The sequence below is a fragment of the Salmo salar genome, chromosome 03 (genome assembly GCF_965601325.2).
Source record: "Salmo salar chromosome 03, fSalSal1, whole genome shotgun sequence".
Taxonomy (NCBI): Eukaryota; Metazoa; Chordata; class Actinopteri; order Salmoniformes; family Salmonidae; genus Salmo; species Salmo salar.
In genome coordinates, this window is record NC_138293.1 from 48953914 (window position 1) to 48974864 (window position 20951).

A 20951-nucleotide genomic window follows, 5' to 3' on the forward strand; every position below is an offset into this window, starting at 1 on the left:
TGTAATGCTTGTTGCTCAAGTTGTTTGCAGGTCATTCTATTTCTCTAATGGTTTTCTAACTCTTTTGAATCAGTTGGGCTATGATCCCTGCCTGTCCGGTGCATCCTGTCACTGTGAAAATGTAAAAATTCATCATCACCATCAGATGTTATCACACCATTGCGCACTCTCTCCTTTCAAACATTACCCAGTCAGTTAAGTAGTACATTCTGCCGTCCCAAATATATAAAGCTTTGATTGAGGTGACCGGCTAAGCTCGCAGCGATGTGACCAATTAAAAATGTAACTCACAACCAAGCCATAGTGTCACAAAATGTGAGTAAATGGTTGCACTGAGACCTGTTGATGCCCACTTATAGGCTGTGTTATTCAGGATCTGATATGGTTATACCACAGTAAATGGAGAAATAGGGATTGGAATCTATTTGGTTTGTTGTTGTATATGTCACAATTTAAATCAACTCAAATTTCTGTCAAAGTCACCAAACTATTTCTATAGGTTATTAGCCTACAGCCTGGTGAAAATTACATTTGTTTTAGCTTACCTTTGACTGAAAGATGTCAGCCAGCTTGTTGGCCCTTTTCTCTCCCCTTGCACCTGGCTAGCAGGGGGGATTTCGGAAAGTTGTGGCTGTTTTTACTTTATGATAACCTGCTTATTGTGGTGACTTTGTCACAGGGAACATATCCGATTCTCCATTAAACAAACATACAAGAAATGTAGGCCTAGTAGCTGAGATTCAGCACTATAGATAGTGCCACGGTTGATCAAATTGTCGCTAATCCGACTAGTCAAGCTGTGCACTCGCTTTTGTTATTGTAACATCATGGAACAATCTTGCAAATGTCTGTTTCCACAAACGCTTTAATCAAAAGTGCATTAAAGTATCTTAGAAATACTATGACATTCAAAAGGAGGCAAATAATTAGTAGGAAAGCCTTTTGTCATTTTGATATTGCCAAATTGAGTATAGATGTAGCATAACGTTAGCTAGCTAGCTAGCTAAGATTCGGTGGGGGCGCACTGGATTTTAGCTAGCTAACGTTAGCATTCCTAGCTATTTTTGACAAAGTTTGCTAACTAATGACAACATTACCATCTGTCTGAAATACATTTGACGTCATGATAATGCTGGCAAAGTTTTCCTACTAGATATTTGACTACTTTAGCAATGTCATCGTATTTCCAGGCACTATAGTGTAATTTAGACTAAATAGTAGTTAGCCACTTTAGGGCACCACTATGGCGGCTTGAGAATGTTCATAACAATGGCATAACGCGACCGAGTGACGGAGGTACAACCTATGAATAGCCTACTGGAGTGGTAGGTTATGGCAATAATAAAAGCGACTATTGTTTAGGCTACTCTGAAGTTTAAAAAGGCTTAGCTATATTCTACAATGGACATCAAGGGTTCAATGCAAATACATCTTGCATTTCATGGTAATTTTGATTAATATTGAGAAGTGAGAGCTTTCACTCCCTTTACTGCAATCTTAACCCTTGTGTTGTCTTAAGGGTCAAAAAATGACTCACCACTATGTTTAACAGCAGAGAAAACCCTTTTAATGATATTTTTTCTACTTGAAATTTGATTACTTTTTGTAGATTGACCCCAACATTAGAAAATGTGAAACAACGCCTTTGTTCATATTTCCAGGAAAGCTGTACATCACCAGGGTACAAAGATTGTCTTAGGGTCATTTTTGACCCGGCAATTATAAAATCATTTACACACACACACACACACACACACACACACACACACACACACACACACACACACACACACACACACACACACACACACACACACACACACACACACACACACACACACACACACACACACACACACACACACACACACACACACACCACACACACACACACACACAAATTGAGATTGTGTTCTACTGATTGAACACAGACAAAACTAAAACTTTATTGTGCATGTGCAGCATCTCCCCCTCCAGGACCCCACACATGACTCAAGTTCACAAACAAAATAAAAACAATTTCAGACAAAATAAACATTTATTGAAATCATTGTTTACTACTGGGGAATGGAGTCAGAGGCTATAAAGGTGCTGCAGATGACAGTCCCCCCAGTTCTCTCTTTGCTGAAGCCAGGAGTTCACGTTTCAGTGCCCAACAGGTCGTAGATCAGATTTTTTCAGATGTCCAGGAGGAACAAGAGACCAATGATTTAGAAGAGGAGGAGATATCTCAAGAAGAAGATGGGGAAGAATACAACCCAGAGCACGATGCATCCTCTTCAGAGGAAGAAGAAATCCCCCAAGCTGAAAGAGAGACATTTTTGTCAAAGATCAGCAAAATAACATGGTCCTTGTCACCATATGACAACCAGGGCAGGATGGCAGCACAAAATGTCATAAGGATGACCCCAGGGCCCACAAGACATGCAGTTGCCCATGCCCAGGACGTCACCTCCACATTCTACATGTTCATCACAGCAGCCATTGAAAAAAATCATCCTGTAGATGACAAATTTGGAGGGTTTCCGTAAATATGGAGACAACTGGAAAAGAATGTATGAGATTGACCTGCGTGCCTACATAGGGCTGCTAATCTTAGAGGGTGTGTTTAGGTCCCAAGGCGAGGCTACATATAGTCTCTGGGATGCAGAGAGTGGAAAGGCGATTTCCTGTGCCACTGAAAGTTTTTCACACTTTCTCAAGAATACCACGGTTTGATAACGGTGAGTCAAGACCTGCAAGATGTGTGAGAGACAAACTGGCGGCCATAAGAGAGGTCTGGGAGAAGTGGGTGGAGCGTCTGCCATACCTCTACAACCCTGGGCCTGAAGAAACAGTGGATGAGCAACTGGTTCCATTCAGAGGTACATTTTTATATCTGTAAATTAACAATTTTCACTGTTAATTTTATTATGTATTGCTGTAATATAATTGATTTATGTGATTGTTTTCTGTGACACTGATACTAATTACTGATAGTAATCTCTTTTGTCAAAAGGTCGCAGTCCTTCCCGGCAGTATATGCAACGCAAGCCAGCAAAGTATGGCGTCAAGATATGGGTGGCCTGTGACGCACAATCCAGCTACGCTTGGAAGATGCAAGTCTACACAGGGAAGCCAACCGGTGGAGGCCCGGAGAAGAACCAGGGGATGCGAGTTGTGCTTGATGTGACAGATGGACTGAGGGGGCACAATGTCACGTGACAATTTCTTCACCTCTAATGAATTCAGCCAGCAGCTCCTGAAGAGGAAGATCACTATGGTTGGAACAGTTAGAAAGAACAAGCCTGAGCTCCTTCCTGCACTCCTCGCGACAAGGGGGAGAGGCCTTCTCAAAGTTTGCCTTCACCACCACTCTAGTTTTTTACCTCCCAAAGAGGAACAAGAATGTGGTCCTCCTGAGCACACTGCACAAAACGGCTGAGATCAGTGATCGTGAGGACAGGAAGCCAGCCATCATCCTGGACTACAACCACAACAAAGGAGGCGTGGACAACCTGGACAAGGTGATTGGAACTTACAGCTGCAGGAAGATGAATGCCCGCTGGCCCCTGGTCAGCTCCATAATATAATTGATGTGTCCTCATACAATTCCTTCGTGATATGAAACAAGATCAACCCTACCTGGATGCCTGATAAGCGGAACAAGAAGAGGGTGTTCCTGGAGCAGCTGGGAAAGGCACTTGTAAACCCCACACATTCAAAGAATGGAGAGCCTCACTCGCACATCAGCCTCTGCAGCGCTTGTGAAAGCTGTTCAGGGAGCTGAATCTTGTCCTGATCCACCTGAGGCTGCAGCTGAGGCAGACAAGAGGAGGAGATGCCAATTCTGCACCCCAAAGAAGGACTGTAAAACAAATACTATGTGCTGCACATGTGAGAAATACATCTGCAAAATACATCTGCATACTGTCCTACATGTGCTAATTAGAGGTGATTGATTTATGTTCTTCACATTTTTGTTTTGCATCTATTTTATTCTTATTTATTGCTGTTGTTTATACACCTTGTGGGTGGGGGCAATGGTTAAAAAATGGGAGAAGACTAGTATTTTGTAGTTGAATTCCTCATTGTACAGTATATAAGAATATATCACTATATTGCCAAAAAAGTTCAAGACTTATTGTTTCCCTTCAATCAAATGCATTCAAAACAACTTTCTGCACATTTCTGCTATACAAGTGCTATCTCTTGCAACAACAACAAAAAAGTCTAAACTTATGCAGTACCTTTAGCAATAATAATAATAAACCTCTACTTTACTAAAGAAAACAATTATGACAGGTGCGTTGTAAAAAAAAAATGAGTGGTGTCCACCGTTTAAATGCAGTCTTTCTGCATTGTGAAGAGGGAAAACCCAGATAATCACAAATTTTGTGATGAATGACAGGTTGTTTCTTCATGAAAAATGGATTTGGGGTTTAAAATTCAATTAAGCTACTTTACTTTAGGGGTTTACTGAAAGCGGGTCATTTTTTTACCCTTAGGACGAGGGGAGTAATACAGAATGTTAAGACAACCCTTAGTGTAGTCTTAGTGTAAACTCAAAGTTCAAAATAATTCTGTCCAGTCAATGATGCTGCAGCTAGTGTTGTTATCATGGCAATTTCAATGGAGGCACCAAATTAGCAACAAAATCATAGCATCCAAAATATAAATGTTCAAAGAGGAAATGTTTGTATGGAAGAAAAAAAATTGATCATATATGTGGGGTTTGTATAGATAGTTTTACTTAAATTAGCTTGTAAAATGCTTCCCTTTAAAGCACCTCGAAAGTAAATGTTTTAAAAGTATGAGAAACATAACTCATACACATACAGAAGTTTACATACACCTTAGTCAAATACATTTAAACAATTCCTGACATTTAATCCTAGTAAAAATTCCCTGTTTTAGGTCAGTTAGGATCACCATTTTATTTTAAGAATATGAAATGTCAGAATAATAATAGAGAATGATTTATTTCAGCTTTTATTTCATCACATTCCCAGTGGGTCTGAAGTTTACATACACTCAATTAGTATTTGGTGGCATTGCCTTTAAATTGTTGAACAAGGGTCAAATGTTTTGAGTAGCCTTCCCACAAGCTTCCCACAATAAGTTGGGTGAATTTTGGCCCATTCCTACTGACAGAGCTGGTGTAACTGAGTCAGGTTTGTAGGCCTCCTTGCTCGTACACGCTTTTTCAGTTCTGCCCACAGATTTTCTATAGGATTGAGGTCAGGGCTTTGTGATGGCCACTCCAATACCTTTACTTTATTGTCCTTAAACCATTTTGCCACAACTTTGGAAGTATGCTTGGGGTCATTGTCCATTTGGAAGACCCATTTGCGACCAAGCTTTAAGTTCCTGACTGATGTCTTGAGATGTTGCTTCAATATATCCACATACTTTTCCTCCCTCATGATGCCATCTATTTTGTGAAGTGCACCATTCCCTTTTGCAGCAAAGCACCCCCACAACATGATGCTGCCACCCCCGTGCTTCATGGTTGGGGTGGTGTTCTTTGGCTTGAAAGCCTCCCTCTTTTTCCTCCAAACATAATGATGGTCTTTATCAGACAAGAGGACATTTCTCCAAAAAGTACGACCTTTGTCCCCATGTGCAGTTGCAAACCGTAGTCTGGCTTTTTTATGGCGGTTTTGGAGCAGTGGCTTCTTCCTTGCTGAGCTGCCTTTCAGGTTATGTCGATATAGGACTCGTTTTACTGTTGATATAGATACCTTTGTACCTGTTTCCTCCAGCATCTCCACAAGGTCCTTTGCTGTTGTTCTGGGATTGATTTGCACTTTTCGCACCAAAGTACGTTCATCTCTAGGAGACAGAACGCGTCTCCTTCCTGAGCGGTATGACGGCTGCATGGTCCCATGATGTTTATACTTGCGTACTATTGTTTGTACAGATGAATGTGGCACCTTCAGGCATTTGGAAATTGCTCCCAAGGATGAACCAGACTTGTGGAGGTCTGCAAAGTTTTTTCTGAGGTCTTGGCTGATTTCTGTTGATTTTCCCATGATGCCAAGCAAAGAGGCACTGAGTTTGAAGGTAGGCCTTGAAATACATCCACAGGTACACCTCAAATGATGTCAATTAGTCTATCAGTAGCTTCTAAAGCCATGACATAATTTTCTGGAATTTCCCAAGCTGTTTAAAGGCACAGTCAAACTTCTAACTCCCTGGAATTGTGATACAGTGAATTATAAGTGAAATAATCTGTCTGTAAACAATTGTTGGAAAAATTACTTTTGTCATACACAAAGTAGATGTCCTAACCGACTTGCTAAAACTATAGTTTGTTAACAAGAAATATGAGTGTTTGAAAAATGAGTTTTAATGACTCCAACCTAAGTGTATGTAAACTTCCAACTTCAACTGTATAAAGGGACCCATGAACATTCATTTCAGATGAAAAAATGCATAAAACATTTTGGAATGAAATATAAGCCATCAAAACGTTATATATTGTTCTTATACACAGCAGCATATACGGTACAGTAATATCTCGATCAAGGGCCGAGTGTCTGCAGGTTTTCACCCCTCCCTTGTACTTGACTGATCAATGCAGGTCATTGATTAGTTAGGAACTCCCCTCACCTGAGTGTCTAGGTCTTAATTGAAAGGAAATAACAAAAAACAGCATACACTCAGCCCTCCATGGAATGAGGTTGACACCCCTGATCTTGATGTTGCTATAAAAACATATGGCAACTGATATTGACTCAGAGGGCAAGTCAGTTTTTGTATTCAGCACAATTGTTTGAGTGGGATAGAATCAAGAACAGATGTGGCATAGTACCAAGTATAATATTATACAGAAAATGAGCAATATGGATTATTATTTAGGGCAAGTGTCAACTGATATATTGGGGTTTAAGAGTTTCAACAGTGAGTGTGAAACACACTCCTTTATTTAGAGGAATGAAAGCCAGATGTGGCACTGTGTCTAGAGTGGATATAAATGGTGACGAGGGAGGCTAAAGACAGTTCACCCCAAATCAAACTCTGTTATGTCAAATGTATTCATACTTCAGAAGCTGAACAAAGACAGTATATTGTGTGGATCCTGCTACAAGCAGTAAGATAAATATATAGGCTGCAATCTCAAATGAAAGGGAAAGATTGTCACTATTTAGATGTATTTAGATCGCTGGTCCAAACAGCCTCTGTTTTGATTGACTCACCTTTTGGCAGATCTCCATGTGCTTCTTGAGGCCCGATACGGTCTTTCTTGTGACAATGGAGCAGGTAGGACACACCACCTCCCCCCGCTCTGAGATGGCATGCTGCCACTGGGCCTCTGCTGGAGTACCAGGAGGATATATCAATAAATCAACCAAACAATGTAACTTTTATTTAACTAAGCAAGTCAGTTAAGAACAAATACTTATTTACAATGACAGCCTACAATTAATCAACCAATCGATCAATACTTTATATTGTGAAAATGTATCACACAAAGTGGTCTCACGTGTGTACCAGGGAATAATTTGGGAGATGGAATTTGTCTTGTCACTAAACATAAATTCACAAGTAGTCCAGAACAGCCATATTAGTACCAGAGGTGAGGGGTGTTAGGTCTCTCCTAGAGGCTGGACCAGGGTGCTTCCTCTGGGGCTCCTCGCTGAACAGACCCCCCTCTAATCTCTTCACACGACCAGCCTTCAACTTCTCCTCTACCTTGTTCATACCTGAAACATACAGAGTGTGTGACTGAGTGTACCAAGGGATGTTGGTGGTACCTTAATTGGGGAGGACGGGCACGTGGTAATGGCTGGAGAAGAATAGGTGGAAAGGTATCAACAACATCAAACGCATGGTTTCCATAGTTTCAATGTTTTTGATGCCATTCCATTTGTTCCGTTCCAGCCATTATTATGAGCCAACCTCTCCTCAGCAGCCTCCAATGGTGTGTACGTGCGCACACGTGTATATATGAGTGCATATGTGCATGGGTCAGGTTCAGTGAAGTGAAAAAGGTAATCAGAACTCATGACATTTACAGTCAGAGTTAAAGTTAAAGAGAACCTGGAACTGGAGAGATTAAGTTATGCTGAGCAGTATGACACCAGGACAATTACAGAGTAATACCCTTTATTTATCAGCTGCATTTCATGGGGGGAAATGAGTGTGGATGTAAAATGATAGAGAGAGGGGGGGAAAGAGAGGGAGAGGATGATGCTGACTAAGAGGAGTACATAAAGAGAAATGCTGATTCCTGAAAAATAAAAATGAACAAAAGAGAGAGTTGTAACGAGAGATGAGGCTGGGATATGAGAAACATATAGAAAGAGATAGTCATGTAATATGCAGTGCTGTGTGAGTCACTGAGCTTAGAGAAAAGTGGTGTTAAGATAGAAAATGTGTCAGAATGAGAGTATGAGACTGACTCACTGAGTCGTGATATGAATACCTTGACAGTTCAAACACATTAACACACACAGAGAGACAGAGAGAAAGACAGAGAGACAGAGAGAGAGAGAGCGAGAGAGGCCACTACCACTAAGACAAACGAAGCGGATGGGGGACTCTCAGATGCATACACTCTTTGAAAAAAAGGGTTCCAAAAGGGTTTTTGACTGTCCCCATAGGATAACCATTTTTGTTTCCGGGTAGAACCCTTTTTGGTTCCAGGTAGAACTATTTTGGGTTCCATGTAGAACCCAATGTGGAAAGAGTTCTACATGGAACCAAAAAGGGTTATACCTGGAACCAAAAAGGGTTCTTCAAAGGGTTCTCCTATGGGGACAGTCAAAGAACCCATTTGCGGTTATCAATCGCACCTCTTTTTCTAAGAGTGTAGTCAATCAAAATGACCCAGTAGTGGTCTGGTGAGTGAGTTCCCCCTAATTTTATTTCAAACATGAGTGAGAGAAGCTGTGAGAAGACATAGGCTGAGGGTCTGTCTACCTTTCAGTCCGAATGTCCCCGAGATAGAGGGTTGCTCTCCAGTGAACTTCTTAGGAGTTTTCTGCTTCCGTCCTGGCTCAAGAGGAGAACAGAGAGCAATACACCGTCAAACACATGGGCCCTCATTTCCACTGGGCTTCTAACTTCACCCTCACAATGAAACAAAAAGTAGAACCCGACCGATATGGGATTTTTGGGTCCGATAGCGATTTTAGGGAGGCTGACGAGTTTTTTTCTAGGCTCATAATATTTTTATTTATATTCAGGTATATATATTTTTTAATTGTGATTTATCAGGGGGTGCTACTCCCGCGGATATGCCGGGCAGTAATGGCATTCTTTTTGTATCAAGGATAAGTGTTCACTTTGGTGCCAGTCCAGTGTTTGCACTTAAGTAGCACAGATTGCTAGCTAACTAGACTAACTACCTTGCTGGCTAGATAGACAGCGCCTAACTACATTGCTGGCTAGATAGAGAGCGCCTAACTACATTGCTGGCTAGCTAGCCAGCTAACGTTAACCTTTTGATGCGTAAGTTCTAAATATTAATAACGGCACTTACAGTGTGAGTTCTTTTTGCACGCGGTACCAAAATTCTATACTGCTGTTCTAGAATTTGATTGTTGCAATTTTACGCTATTCTCTACACCACTCATTGTATCAATACTGCAATGTCTGCTTCGTATAAGGCTTTATAAAACTTTCTTCCTATAGTAGTAGCAGTGAGTATCTATAGTATTATTGATAATTGTAATTATTATCTACTGTTGAAGTTGGAAGTTTACATACACCTTAGCCAAATACATTTAAACTCAGTTCTTCACAATTCCTGACATTTAATCCTAGTACATATACCCTGCCTTAGATCAGCTAAAATCACAATTTTATTTTAAGAATATGAAATGTCAGAATAATAAGAGAGAATGATTTATTTCAGCTTTTATTTCTTTCATCGCATTCCCAGTGGGTCAGAGGTTTACATACACTCAATTAGTATTTGGTAGCATTGCTTTTAAATTGCTTAATTTGGGTCAAACGTTTTGGGTAGCCTTCCACAAGCTTCCCACAATAAGTTGGGTGAATTTTGGCCCATTCCTCCTGACAGAGCTGGTGTAACTGAGTCAGGTTTGTAGGCCTCCTTGCTCGCACACGCTTTTTCAGTTCTGCCTACAAATGTTCTATAGGATTGAGGTCAGGGCTTTGTGATGGCCACTCCAATACCTTGATATTGTTGTCCTTAACCTGTTGGGGATAGGGGGCAGTATTTGCACGGCTGGATAAAAAACGTACCCGATTTAATCTGGTTACTACTCCTGCCCAGTAACTAGAATATGCATATAATTATTGGCTTTGGATAGAAAACACCCTAAAGTTTCTAAAACTGTTTGAATGGTGTCTGTGAGTATAACAGAACTCCTATGGCAGGCCAAAACCTGAGAAGATTTCAAGCAGGAAGTGGCCTGTCTGAGAAGTAGTGTTTCATCTTGGGTCTTTTTATTGAAGACTCAGGATCTGTGCAATAACGTGACACTTCCTACGTCTTCCATAGGGTCTCAGAGCCCGGGAAAACGTTGAACGATATCGAGGCAGGCTCTGGCTGAAACACTTTATCGCTTTTGGCAAGTGGCCACTCAGAGTACTATGGGCTTAGGCGTGTGCCCGCTTCGACCGAATGGTTTCTTTTCCTTTGTCTGTTTATCTAAACGCAGATTCCCGGTCGGAATATTATCGCTTTTTTATGAGAAAAATTGCATAAAAATTGATTTTAAACAGCGGTTGACATGCTTCGAAGTACGGTAATGGAATATTTAGAATTATTTTGTCACGAATTGCGCCATGCTTGTCACCCTTATTTAGCCTTTAGGATAGTGTCTAGAACGCACGAACAAAACGTCGCTGTTTGGATATAACGATGGATTATTTTGGACCAAACCAACATTTGTTATTGAAGTAGAAGTCCTGGGAGTGCATTCTGACGAAGACAACAAAGGTAAGAACATTTTTCTTATAGTAAATCTGACTTTGATGAGTGCTAAACCTGCTGGGTGTCTAAATAGCTATTCTCGACTGAGAATATTGCAAAATGTGCTTTCACCGAAAAGCTATTTTAAAATCGGACATATCGAATGCATAGAGGAGTTCTGTATCTATAATTCTTAAAATAATTGTTATGCTTTTTGTGAACGTTTATCGTGAGTAATTTAGTAAATTCACCGGCAGTGTTCGGTGGGAATGCTAGTCACATGCTAGTCAAATGCTAATGTAAAAAGCTGGTTTTTGATATAAATATGAACTTGATTGAACAAAACATGCATGTATTGTATAACATAATGTCCTAGGGTTGTCATCTGATGAAGATCATCAAAGGTTAGTGCTACATTTAGCTGTGGTTTGGGTTTATGTGACATTATATGCTAGCTTGAAAAATGGGTGTCTGATTATTTCTGGCTGGGTACTCTGCTGACATAATCTAATATTTTGCTTTCGTTGTAAAGCCTTTTTGAAATCGGACAGTGTGGTTAGATTAACGAGAGTCTTATCTTTAAAATGGTGTAAAATGGTCATATTTTTGAAAAATTGAAGTAATAGCATATCTAAGGAATTGAATAACGCGCCACAGGATTCAACTGGCTGTTGAGTAGGTCTAGCCCATAGAGGTTAAGCCATTTTGCCACAACTTTGGAAGTATGCTTGGGGTCATTGTCCATTTGGAAGACCCATTTGCGACCCAAGCTTTAACTTCCTGACTGATGTATTGAGATTTTGCTTCAATATATCCACATAATTTTCCTCCCTCATGATGGCATCTATTTTGTGAAGTGCACCAGTCCCTTCTGCAGCAAAGCACCCCCACAACATGATGCTGCCACCCCCATGCTTCACGGTTGGGATGGTGTTCTTCGGCTTGCAAGCCTCCCCCTTTTTCCTCCAAACATAATGATGGTCATTATGGCCAAACAGTTCTATTTCAGACAAGAGGACATTTCTCCAAAAAGTACGACCTTTGTCCCCATGTGCAGTTGCAAACCGTAGTCTGGCTTTTTTATGACGGTTTTGGAGCAGTGGCTTCTTCCTTGCTGAGAGGCCTTTCAGGTTATGTCGATATAGGACTTGTTTTACCTTGGATATAGATACTTTTGTACCTGTTTCCTCCAGCATCTTCACAAGGTCCTATGCTGTTGTTCTGGGATTGATTTGCACTTTTCGCACCAAAGTACGTTCATCTCTAGGAGACAGAACGCCTTCCTGAGCGGTATGACGGCTGCATGGTCCCATGGTGTTTATACTTGCCTACTATTGTTTGTACAGATGAACGTGGTACCTTCAGGCGTTTGGAAATTGCTCCCAAGGATGAACCAGACTTGTGGAGGTCTACAATTTCTTTCTGAGGTCTTGGCTGATTTCTGTTGATTTTCCCATGATGCCAAGCAGAGGCAATGAGTTTGTAGGTAGGCCTTGAAATACATCCACAGTTACACCTCCAATTGACTCAAATGATGACAAATACTGTCAATCAGTAGCTTCTAAAGCCATGACATAATTTTCTGGAATTTTCCAAGCTGTTTAAAGGCACAGTCAACTTAGTGTATGTAAACTTCTGACCCACTGGAATTGTGATACAGTGAACTATAAGTGAAATAATCTGTCTGTAAACAACTGTTGAAAAATTACTTGTGTCATGCACAAAGTAGATGTCCTAACCGACTTGCCAAAACTATAGTTTGTTATCAAGAAATTTTGGAGTGGTTGAAAAACGAGTTTTAATGACTCCAACCTAAGTGTATGTAAACTTCTGACTTCAACTGTAAATACCACTTGAAGCTTGATGGTGACGTGATCATTTGAATCAGTTGTGTAGTGCTAAGGCAACAGCTGGTGAGGTGTCAGGTTCGCCTCTGTACTTGAAGGGTGATTATTCCAACTCTGTGAAATGCTCCTACCTAAGTGTATGTAAACTTCCAACTTCAACTGTACATCTGGCAATATCTACATTTTCTACCCCTTCATCAGCTCGCACTCTGAAATTAAAGAAAATAGCTTAGTTTTTGTAGATATGAAAACAATAACTGAGATACGACTGTTCAATCTAAAGCAGCAGATGTCATTTTCAGGATACGTCAATACAGCACAGAAAGCTTAACACCAGATTGGTATTGTGGTTGTTGATTAGGTGATGGGAAATATGCAATATGTATACAAAATGATATTACTTACCTTCCTTGAAAATCCTTCTATACCGCCAAAGATGACAATGTTGTATCTTGAAAAAAAGCATTGGAATTAAAAGTGAAATGTTTAACCTATTAACCTGCTTCATTATTAATGTATTACCAGTTGATGAAGTACAACTCCCATTTCATACATCATTGAAAATTTGAATAAGTGAGAAAACTATGACTAAGTAAGAATAAAAAAGTTCAAATAACTTCTTAGATTTGATGGAGACATTATACATCTTAGTACCTTATCGATTTATGATTTGTATCAATGTGGACGAGAGACAGGGGAGCAGGAATAGAGTATTTTTGCCGAGCAATGCAACGAAGCTGGATCATTCTGGCAATGATACCTGCACCATCTACACGCTGCAAAGACTCCCTAACTCTTCGCTACAAAGGCTCCCTAACTCTTCGCTACAAAGGCTCCCTAACGCTTCGCTACAAAGGCTCCCTAACGCTTCGCTACAAAGGCTCCCTAACACTTCGCTACAAAGGCTCCCTAACTTTTCGCTACAAAGAATCCCTAACTTTTCTCTACAAAGACTCCCTAACTCTTCTCCATTGTACACAATGGCCCATTGCTTGGAGACTTCCTTTGACCCTTCTAAAGCCCGCATGGGGCATCCTTGCCTTAATGGCCCTGACTTTCTGGTCTAACGCTTCATCTGACATATCAGAATAGCATTCCCTGACAGGCATATTATGTTCTTTCATCCTTTATTGATTGAAAAAAAAAGTTCATTTCATAACAGTTATTTTTGATTGAAAAGAAAAAAGTTTATTTCATAACAAATATTTTTGTCCTGCCAGCACGCCCTCAAGCGAGCTACTCAGGCGGAGAATGACTCGTTGAAGAGGACGAGGAACGAGATGGGAGTAACAACAATTTGTTGCAAGTTGGGGAGGGGGGCTAATAGCTGAACAATAGACTATTCAACCTTTACTAAAGAATAGCCTAATAGCCGAGCTAGGTGTGAAAAACCACCCCCATATCACAGACCAGATTTACCTTAACGACCAAGGGGGAGTTAGAGCACTGATTATGCTTTTGGGTCCCAATGCACTACTGTCTCTAACTGACAATGAATGGGCAATATAAACCAAATAATAAACTGATAATTGTGCACGACTTCAAATGAAACAAGCAGGGAGCAGGTTTCGAACTCTCAACCTTCTTGCCCGAAGTCCAACGCGCTATCAACTGTGCACCAAAAGCATGGTCAATCCGCAGAATCGATAGAGCGCGGTAGCTTGCTACTCAATGTAATAAAGTAATGACTTTTCAAATAAGTTACCTTACACGTTATGTTGGCTGACAATTTGTTAGCTACGCTGTCCTTACAAACCACATAGCATATCATTACAGCAGTAGGTACCGGTATGTTAGCTATCTACCTAATGTTAGTAGTTATACATCAAACTTGACAGTATATTAACTATAGGCTGTCTAACTACCCAAAGTTTATTGTCTTGGTTATTCCCGTCATTCTTAGCTAAATGGTATAGTCGTTGTGCGTTCTCAATGAACATTTGGGTGCTTTTGTAAATTCGCTCTGGCTATCTACTCCGATTTCAGAGCACTCTAGGCTGAGTGAACCAGAGCGCAGAATAATGAATTTACCAGCACTCAACACCTGTTGAATATGACTGGTGTCATTAAATGTCGGCAAAAACGCGTAATTAAATTGTTTCCAGCAGCACAGTCACCAACGCTCTGGTTAACACGAAAACTGCCTAACCAGCTCTGCTAGGGCGAGTAAAATGGTCAGAGTGGTCTTATTTGTGTCTAGCTTGGGTGCTTGACTGCAGTTGTAAGGCCAGAACGCTCAAATCAACCCTACTCCTCACCCCGGACGTCTAGTGTGCGCTCCGGAGAGCGAAACGGTCTGAATTTAAAAACTGACAACGCTCTGAATTAGGGCTGGGCGGTATAACGTATTTTATGAAATACCGGTATTGATGCAGGGACCGGTTTGGGTTTTTACTTTACCTTCTATACCGGTATTTGAATGTTTGGTTTGTTAAATGTGATTCGCCATACGTAATGTTAATTTTTATAGATTACTTCACTACTTGAGTCATCTCTCTCCGCTCTCTTTCTCTCCGTGCCACTTTCCACACAGACTTAGTCCCGCCCCGTCACTCAAGGAGCGCATTTGATGTTCCTCAACCACAAGACACTTGTGTTCAGTCTGCATGGGCAATGCAGCACATGCAATGTTGATGACCACAATGCTGTTTTCACTTTGCTTCTTAATATAAATACACTAGCATCTATAATGCCATTATTACTTTGTTTCTTACATCAACAAACAGCTAGTTTGTCTTTTCTTAGCAGGTTGCCCTAAATCTTGTGAGACGCTAATTGTTAACTGCTAATGCTAATAGCTAGCTAGCTAATAAATGTACTGAGTAAGAGCAAACGTAGCTGGCTAATACAGCCTGATAATACCAGTGATAGTGTCAGCATGTTGTTTGTGCAGCAGTATATTCTAAATCAAAGAGGAATATGCAAAGCAAGAATATGTTAGCTACATGAAGTAACAGTTAGCTAAGAGAAAACACGCAATGTAGCCAAAGCTTATAGGGTCCCCTAGGAAAAGCTTATCAACACTTTAGTTCCTACCCTGTCACAATAACTTCTCCCTGGCATTTTATTTCGTTGTCATATCAAACACTGTATTCAAAGTTCCCACTATTATATTCTGACTATATAATTAGAATAGTCATTCTATTTCCATGATTCCAACAGTTTTGCTCTAATTCTCAAGTCAAATCGCAATTGCAACATTTGGTTAAAAATAAGTCCTAGATTATTTGCCCATATCATGCAGCCCTACATGGCAGTGTGGAAATTATCTCAATTGAGCAGTGGTGGAAAGCACTTAAGTAGTACCTGAAAGTATTTTTACTTAAGTCGTTTTTTTTGGTACCTGTACTTTACTATTTTTTTTTGACAACTTTTAATTTTACTTTACTACATTCCTAAAGAAAATATTGTACTTTTTACTCCATACATTTTCCCTGACAACTAAAAGTACTTGTTACATTTGAATGCTTAGCAGGACAGGAAAATGGTCAAATTCACACACTTGTCAAGAGAACATCCCTGGTCATCTACTGTCTCTGATATGGAGGACTCACTAAACACAAATGCTTTGTTTGTAAATTATGTCTGAGTGTTGGAGTGTGCCCCTGGCTATCCGTACATAAAAAATAAAAAAAATAAAATGGTGCCATCTGCTTTGCTTAAAATAAGGAATTTGAAATGATTTATACTTAAGTATATTTAAAACCAAATACTTTGACTTTTACTCAAGTAGTATTTTACTGGGTGACTTGCACTTTTACTTGAGTAATTTTCTATTAAAGGTATTTTTACTTTTACTCAAGTATGACAATTGGGTACTTTTTCCACCTCTGCAAATGAGTGCAGGAAATGCAGAAATGATAAAAGTTCTGAAATTTGTTTTGGTTGAATTGAACAGTAGAAAACAATCAGAATGGAGAAAGACTCATTGAAATCACTTAGAATGTATGTGTTGCCACCCTAGGATCACTCACTACTCATAAAGAAAATGTAGAACTTGTATTATTCCAAAACTAAAAATACCGTCAAATACCGACCATTTGTTTTTAAATACCGTGATAAAATATTTTGGCCATATCGCCCAGCCTTACTCTGAATTTATGAGCTCAGGCACTCCAGATTTAATTTAAGAACACACCGAAAGTCGAAAAATATCTAACTAGTAATTTGTTGTGCTAACTAGCTAGCAAGAGGTTGCATAGCAACAGCATTAACTTCTGGTAGAGAAGTAAAGAAGGCAAAGAGCAATTACGTTCAACTGAAAGTTCGGTTTCACTACAATTAGGGTGTGGAAATGTTATGCCCCTTAGACATTAATTTAGAATCCTCCAATCCTTTTATGCTCTAGCCTACTCCAGACCGTCACGTTGTACAGTGCTATATTTTCTATTCCATCCATCCATTCTCGGAATAGATACACCATAATATTAATCACATTAATTAAGCCAAATTTCTTAAAATCAATTCCATATACTATGTAATTACAAAAAAGGTTTTAAATTCTCTGGTAATGCCAATATGGAAGTCTATCAAATGCTTCTCAAATATGCCCTCTGGTGGTCAAACTAGCAATAACTCACATCAACAGAAAAAATGGCTGACAAATAAATAACGTGCCACAGAATGCTGCAGCAGCCCGCAAGGTGTGCAGTAGTATGATGCAACTTTTAAAGGAGGAACCACTGTATGTTCTTACAGATTAGGCTAAAGGTTGTTGGCTAGGGAAAATATGATTTGATTATTTCAATCAAATCATATTTTTCCTAGCCAACAACCATTTGGCCAAATGATAAAACATAATTGCGAGAATGCATTACAAATCAAGTAATAACAAAAGTTGATAACATACTTTTCCTTTTGTTTTATTTCAGAAATGGAGCCCAGGAGTCCATTTCCAGGGGTTCTATTTTTATTCAGCATATAAACTTCTCCTGTGTTTTCCCCCCAATTTACTGATAAATCCCCCATAGTAATATTTCTTCTATCATAACCCTCCACGATACCTTCCCACATTTCCACCCCCCATGCACCTGAAAACCCTACACCCCCACAAACCCCACTAAAATAGTTTCAATCATTTCTGGCAACCCTGTTCACGCTACAGCTAGGCAGTAGGCTTGTATTTGGGCGATGATCTGTGAGGTGATAACACTTTATTTGCTTTGTGATTGGTCAAAAACTGTAAACAACTTGTCAAGTCATGTGCTCCGGATCTTGTATACACTATAACAAGCACATTTGTAATATGCTGAAAAGTGACCAAACAAAGTCGATATTTTCTGGGCAATGTGCGCAGCCATCTTTGACTTTGTTTATTTGCGTCTTATGCCACGTTCAAAACAACTGGGAACTGTGGATGTGTTCCATATGACGCTTGTATGATGAAGTTCATATTTATCTTTTACAATAAACTGTCAAATTGAGGAATAAAGTTTAAGACCTTTATTTTCCATCAGTACAAAGAAATATTTAGACGCATTTGTTGTGTCATACGTTCTGCTGCTACTGTTCCACTGAGATGGTACGCTGCAGGGACCACTCAACAGGGATCACTAATAGGTGATCGTACACGTCAAAGGGTTAACTAAGTGAGAATGTAATGAGAACAGGGCTGCTTGCTTGGTGAAGTGCACTTCGTATTATTTACGCATTCAAATATGCTGTCACTGGCTGTGGCAAGCTACTTGTCCCACCTAACTATCTTAAGATGAATGCACTAACTGTAAGTCACTCAATGACAAAAATGTAAAGTGCCCTCTTCAAGAAACCATTGAAATATTATAAGAATTACAGCAAATGTATTTGTATTTGTTCATTCTATATATATAATATCTGCATTTTATGTGTGGAATAAAGACTGATACAAATATTTCTGTGTAAGGCTAATATTGGCTGATAATATCGGTCGGGCTCTAACAAAAAGATCCTACTCCTCATCATATTTTAATCTTACTGTGCCTTGTCCTCTCAGGGTCTTCGTTGGGGTATGGTGGGGGTAGGCTGCTCCCCTCATCTTCGCTCTCGCTGCCCCCAAGGGTGTTAGGGGAAGTGTCAGATGAGGAGGCCTGCTGCTGAGGGGGCTGGGGGTGTGGGTGCTGTTTCCTCTCTCCCCTCTGGGGGGCACACTCCCCGTTCTGGGAGGGACTAGACACTTCCTGGGTCTTTTTGACTTTAAAGAACACAGGCGACGGTGGAGTGTTCTCCATAGGCCTGGACAGAGAAGACACATTGGTACAATCTAATCAGTATGTAGGTAAGCTGTATGTCTTGCGGTGAAAATCCCTGACCCATGTCACCTTTTCTTGGCAGTCCCCTTCACGGGGGTCTTATGTAGTTTGGGCTCAGCCTTGGTCTCGATGGTCGCCCTCTCGGGGTGGTTCCACAGCTTGTGCTTTTGGAGGCGGACCTTAGTGGCAAACACTGCCTTACAGTCCGGACAGCCATGACTCAACTTTTCTACTAGGGTCACCTGAGAGACATAAAAATAAAGAGGGAGGAGGTAAAATAGAGAAAGGGAAATATATTGATACATCTAAAGTACAAAATCTAATTCAACAGGTGTACACATTGACAATAAATATATAGACACCCTTGACGATAGTGGGGGACAGATGGAAAAGACGGAGGGGGTGAGGAGGCACGATGTGGGGGAGCAGAAAGGGCGAGGAGAGAGATGATGTGGTGTCTTACCCCCTGGCAGCGTTGGTAGTGGTATTTGAGACCGTAGATGCTGGGGAACTCTAACCAGCAGCCTGAACCAGGACACTTTACCCTGGACCTCCTCTTAAACTCCTCCTTCCACTGGACCATCATGTTAGCCTGCAGAAAGGGAGATTGAAAGGCATGTGTATTTCATCTCAAACACGCCTACATAGGAAGTAGGGATTAGAAGGGATAGTAGATACTTACAGGGATACTCCTGAGCTCCTGCACTTCAGCTCTGGGACGCCCCTTCTTCTTCCCCTCCCCTCTTTCACTACAGGGTGTACCTGAGAGAGAGAAAAAAGAGAGGGGTGGGGAGATAGATAACAGGGTTTAGTTGGATAAATATTTACTGTATCATTGGTTCAATTCACAAACCACACAACTCCCTCCTTTCACAGGCATATAACACCCCCCCCCACACACACACAAAAATGTATGTTTTTGTACCAATTACTGTAGAACATAGATGGAAAACACTTGATAGTAGTGATGGGGGGAAATATCTCCCCCCTACAGTACCAGTTACTGTAGAACATAGATGGAAAACACTTGATAGTAGTGATGGGGGGAAATATCTCCCCCCCCCCCCCTACAGTACCAGTTACTGTAGAACATAGATGGAAAACACTTGATAGTAGTGATGGGGGGGGGGGGGGGGGGGATATCTCCCCCCTACAGTACCAGTTACTGTAGAACATAGATGGAAAACACTTGATAGTAGTGATGGGGGGAAATATCTCCCCCCCCCCTACAGTACCAGTTACTGTAGAACATAGATGGAAAACACTTGATAGTAGTGATGGGGGGAAATATCTACCCCCTACAGTACCAGTTACTGTAGAACATAGATGGAAAACACTTGATAGTAGTGATGGGGGGGGGGGGGGGAATCGATCCAGTTGCACTACTGTCACTTAGAAATGTCCTTGTTTAAAATAACATCAAATTGATCAGAAATACAGTGTAGACATTGTTAATGTTGTAAATGACTATTGTAGCTGGAAACGGCTGATTTTTAATGGAATATCTACATAGGAGTACAGAGGCCCATTATCAGCAACCATCACTCCTGTGTTCCAATGGCACGTTGTGTTAGCCTTTTAAAATAATAAACTTGGATTAGCTAATTGATCATTAGAAAACCCTTTTGCAATTATATTAGCATAGCTGACAACTGTTGTGCCAATTAAAGAAGCAATAAAACTGTCCTTCAGACTAGTTGAGTATCTGGAGCATCAGCATTTGTGGGTTCGATTACAGGTTCAAAATGGCCAGAAACAAAGCACTTTCTTCTGAAACTCGTCAGTTCTGAGAAATGAAGGCCATTCCATGCGAGAAAGTGCCAAGAAACTGGAGATCTCGTACCACGCTGTGTACTACTCCCTTCACAGTGTCGTGTCTTTGGGGGTACCATTAAACGGAAGATATGTTTATCAATTAGCTCCCTGTAATTATTATCACGCGATTAAACTGATTAATCGTTTAATTGTAATTAACTAGGAGATCGGGGCACCAAGGAGAATATTCAG

General features: G+C 40.5%; 1 protein-coding gene across 1 annotated transcript in view; it reads right to left on the bottom strand.

Moving 5' to 3' along the window:
* The window catches only part of LOC106600538 (zinc finger protein 512B), an 86882-nt gene that overhangs the window by 25219 nt on the left and 40712 nt on the right, over positions 1 to 20951 (bottom strand). Inside the window, exons 4-10 of the mRNA XM_014191962.3 lie at positions 19627 to 19706; positions 19408 to 19536; positions 19014 to 19186; positions 18671 to 18927; positions 8908 to 8979; positions 7557 to 7688; positions 7182 to 7300 (exon numbers count right to left, since the gene is read on the bottom strand). Coding sequence (XP_014047437.2) covers positions 7182 to 7300; positions 7557 to 7688; positions 8908 to 8979; positions 18671 to 18927; positions 19014 to 19186; positions 19408 to 19536; positions 19627 to 19706 — 962 coding nt within the window. The remainder of the gene's footprint in view (positions 1 to 7181; positions 7301 to 7556; positions 7689 to 8907; positions 8980 to 18670; positions 18928 to 19013; positions 19187 to 19407; positions 19537 to 19626; positions 19707 to 20951) is intronic.